The 3,574-nt window shown below is 43.5% G+C and overlaps 2 protein-coding genes across 2 annotated transcripts in view; one reads left to right on the top strand and one right to left on the bottom strand.

Moving 5' to 3' along the window:
• Nucleotides 1-320: 320 nt before the first annotated feature.
• Nucleotides 321-2,115, top strand: DNALI1 (dynein, axonemal, light intermediate chain 1). Its single transcript, XM_009874246.1, has 3 exons — nt 321-524; nt 809-973; nt 2,080-2,115. The coding sequence occupies exons 1-3, from the start codon at nt 321-323 to the stop codon at nt 2,113-2,115; spliced, it is 405 nt and encodes a 134-aa protein (XP_009872548.1).
• A 979-nt stretch (nt 2,116-3,094) lies between these two features.
• GNL2 (guanine nucleotide binding protein-like 2 (nucleolar)) overlaps nt 3,095-3,574 on the bottom strand; it is a gene marked incomplete at its 5' end in the record, with an annotated part of 6,936 nt that continues 6,456 nt past the window's right edge. Inside the window, one exon of the mRNA XM_009874245.1 lies at nt 3,095-3,241. Within this exon, the coding sequence (XP_009872547.1) occupies nt 3,095-3,241 (147 nt within the window). The remainder of the gene's footprint in view (nt 3,242-3,574) is intronic.

Raw genomic sequence — 3,574 nt, 5'->3', positions numbered from 1 at the left:
TGCCGTCCCACTGCAAGAGATGGCCTTTGGTTTGAGCAGGGTTCTTCTCGAGGCTCTCAGTGCTCCTGGAGGCTTCCCAGTAACTGCAAAAAATCACTCAGAATGTTTAGGTGTTTGCCATTACAGCTTTAGTAGATCAGTGTCTCGTTAGCACAGGTCTTGTTACCATTCGCTTTTATGTGCTGTAATGTAACAACAAATTATCATTCTCTAGTAAATCCATCTTGCTTCTGTGGTGCAGAGAGTGGGTAAAAACCAAGCAGGTCTGGACCCCGACTGTCCCCAGCATTGCTGGATCATGCACAGTAGCTACTCTAACTATGTGGCTGTACCCTTTCTTTGAAGATGAATTGATCCGTGAAACTACAATTAACTGTGCCGAGCGAGGGCTGCTGCTGCTTCGCGTCAGGGATGAAATCCAGATGACAATTGCTGCTTACCAGACGTTGTACGAGAGCAGCGTTGCGTTCGGTGTGCGGAAGGCGCTGCAGGCTGAGCAAGGCAAAGCTGACATGGAAAAAAGAGTAAGTTGGGCCGTTAACCCTGTGCTGAGAGTTTTCTGCATTTGATACAGCATAGGGATATCACACAGAAAATCGTACGTGAAACCAGGTAGTGCTGTTTCCACTGGATGGCAGTAAAGATCATCAAAATACCCTTTTCCTAGGGCTGAATTACACTTCATTAATTAGGTGCTATTGCATCCGAAACACTTCAATGACTGCACAGCACACACCTTTGTCCCATCTTAACTGAAAACTGATTATTAACAAGCAAAACTTGAGAGAGCTCTGTCTGTTTCCCCAAGATTGCAGAACTAGAAGGGCAAAAGCAGGAGTTGGAAAGACAAGTGAGCGAAGAGAAAGCCAAGTGTAAAGCTATTGAAAAGCGTGAGGATGAAAAGCGACAGCTAGAAGAGAAGAAACACACTGAAGAGGTTCAGCACCTGAAACAAATGAATCAACAGCTGAAGGTGAGTAAAAATCCACACAGCTCCAAAAAGCAACGATAAAACTTTTAGTTTTGTAATTAGAAAGAAAGATACATAGATAGAACAGCTTTCTCCTTGTAGTTTTAGAAGTGTTGCATTTAAGATGCATTTGCATTAACGTTCCACTTTCATTAAATGGAACACACCACTAAACGTTAAATGTTTCCTAATAAGAGCAACTGTGTACTTATGCAGTCGAGAGGGCACAATTACAGGAGTAATTTTGTGCGTGCTGCTTTGGTGAAAACTGAGCTTCTGCTAATCTGCTTTTGAAAGGAAAACATCCCATGTCTTACGAGTCAAGAAAAACTGTTTCCATAAACTATGTTAAATGTTTCTGGCTCCAGCCCTTTCTTTCAGACCGAGCTGCTTTCCGTATCCCCACTGCTCCCACAGCTTCTCCTTTCCAAACCGTTACCGTCTCCAGGCCACCCTGCAGTGTTTTAGGGCACACAACAGAGTCACTGTTGGATCAAATACGTGTCTCCTCCGTGGAAGCCCAAGAACTCCCACAGCTCTGTAGCGGACATTGAGGGCAGCCTGAGGAAGAAGCTGGTGGAGAGTCCTGGCAGGTTCGGGCACTCTGCGCTCCCGGGGCACAGGGAGCTCTCCCGGCAACTGTGAACTGGGCGTCAAGTTGTCTCAGTGGCTGAAAAACTTGCTGTTCCCAGCTCCTGCTGTCCCAGAGTCGGTGTTCCAAATGCTAGAACGCCAAATATTTAATTCAGCTAACATAGTCCAGCCTGAAATCAGAGAACCCAGACCACTGTTTCAACAGCTTTTATTTCATTTCCTCTTCAATGCTTTACATTGTAAAACGAGTCTTTCATTGTATGGAACCCAGGCCAGCTTTTTTCTCCTCAGAATGCAAGAAGTGTGTATGCCAAGAATGAAAAGCTAATTTATAAAACATGTAGTAAGGAATGGAAAGCTAGGGAAAAACACCCCGGCCTGCTTCTCTTGAAGTGTTGCAGCATCTCTCAGCTCCTCGCTTTGCGTAGCTAACAGCCAATTTATCACTTTACAGCACTGTGGGTTTGTTTTTTAGGTTGAATCTAATTTAACTTACTGTCTCATTTGTTTTCCAGGCCCAACTTGAAAGCATCATTGCACCAAATAAGTAGATTTTTTCTGTTGTCCTCCAGGCAGCGCTCAGAAGAGCTGTCAGAGCAAGAAGTTTGCAATTAGTGACAAAGATTTGTCTCCATAAAACAGTTTTGAGTTTTCACTTACCGGTAACTGAAGGCAGTGTAGTTGCATTATTTCTTTCTTCTTCTGTCAGAGTTGAAATTCAGCAGCTTCGTTAACTACTGCACCCTCTTCCAGTGCCATCTCAGCATTCAGCTCCTTGAACAGTGAACCTGGGGACATGCCTGTTGCTAATATGCTAGATGACCTTCAGAGCAATAAACTTAGAGGCGTTCCGTTTTGCAAGCACCTCTGTAGCGTTATTAATTTGAAAAGGTTCCAAAAAAAGTCAGAAACACTATATGAAGCGTCCACAATAAACTGAAGTCATGTTCACTAAGAAACAAATTGCAGCTAATGCTCGGGCAGGTGTTCAGAGGGTATTTCCTTGAGTGGGTGCGAGTTGGTGTTAATTGTAAATCAGAATTCCTTTGTCAGGAGTTAGTATGAGCAATACAGCACCTCTCCCTGCAGCTACTTCTAATGAAACAAAGGGCTGTGAGACCGTTTCCAAGCACACGAAATCTTTACGTGAGGTATCTGTGTAACTCTAAGTTCATACACAGCAGGCAGACACGGCAAAGAAAATTCACTGTAGTCACACCAAAAACCCCATAGTTTCCAGAAAAAAAACAACCACCAACCAAAAACCCCAACAAAACCCCAGCACCAAGTAACAGTTCAGGATACGTTTTGCCAAAGCAGCGTTTACTGGCCTTAGGTGGAGATGTGGAAATACACAATCTCCAACTGCATAAAGAACTTTCAGATGAAGCAGAAACAAAAGCGAGATGCTGCTCCTGGGAACGAGACAGATGAGACAAACGAGGCTTTGAATGGGAACTACAATTTTTATATTAAAAAACCCCACTGCACACTAGAGCTGTTTTATGTAAAATTTAATAGAATAAGTCGTTATTGCTTATGTTTGTATTTTTTGTGCTTTGATCTTTGTCCCTCCAAGCCAGCTTTCTTGTTCTTATTCTTATTTTTCACGTTGTGAGTTTCATAATACCGGACTCCAACTTTCTTGGAGCGCTGCTGCCTCTCAGCTCGTCTTCTCTGCAAAGACACACAAAACACATTAACAAATCCAGAGCATCCGCAGCCTGAATTTATTTGCATTCTTTCAAATGTTGTTCACTTTGCATTCCACACGACTTCAGTAAAATGAGTAACTGCGAACCAAACGTTACCCATGTGAACGTATGGACATCAGTATGGAATCCACCCGTGCACCAGGGTCGGAACATGTGACAGAGGAAGACAGGCTTCACTCTTCACAAAAGTAGTAAACAAGGTACAAGAAGCAACCTTTGTGGTCATATCAGAGGCCTTTAGCAGATGTGACAGAACGTTCACACACAGAATTCAGTCTTCTGGTCCCCTCTGCCA

Source organism: Apaloderma vittatum, unplaced genomic scaffold (genome assembly GCF_000703405.1).
Source record: "Apaloderma vittatum isolate BGI_N311 unplaced genomic scaffold, ASM70340v1 scaffold6948, whole genome shotgun sequence".
Lineage (NCBI taxonomy): Eukaryota > Metazoa > Chordata > Aves > Trogoniformes > Trogonidae > Apaloderma > Apaloderma vittatum.
Note: the sequence above shows the minus strand (reverse complement) of the source record. Positions and strands in the feature narration are given on the sequence as shown.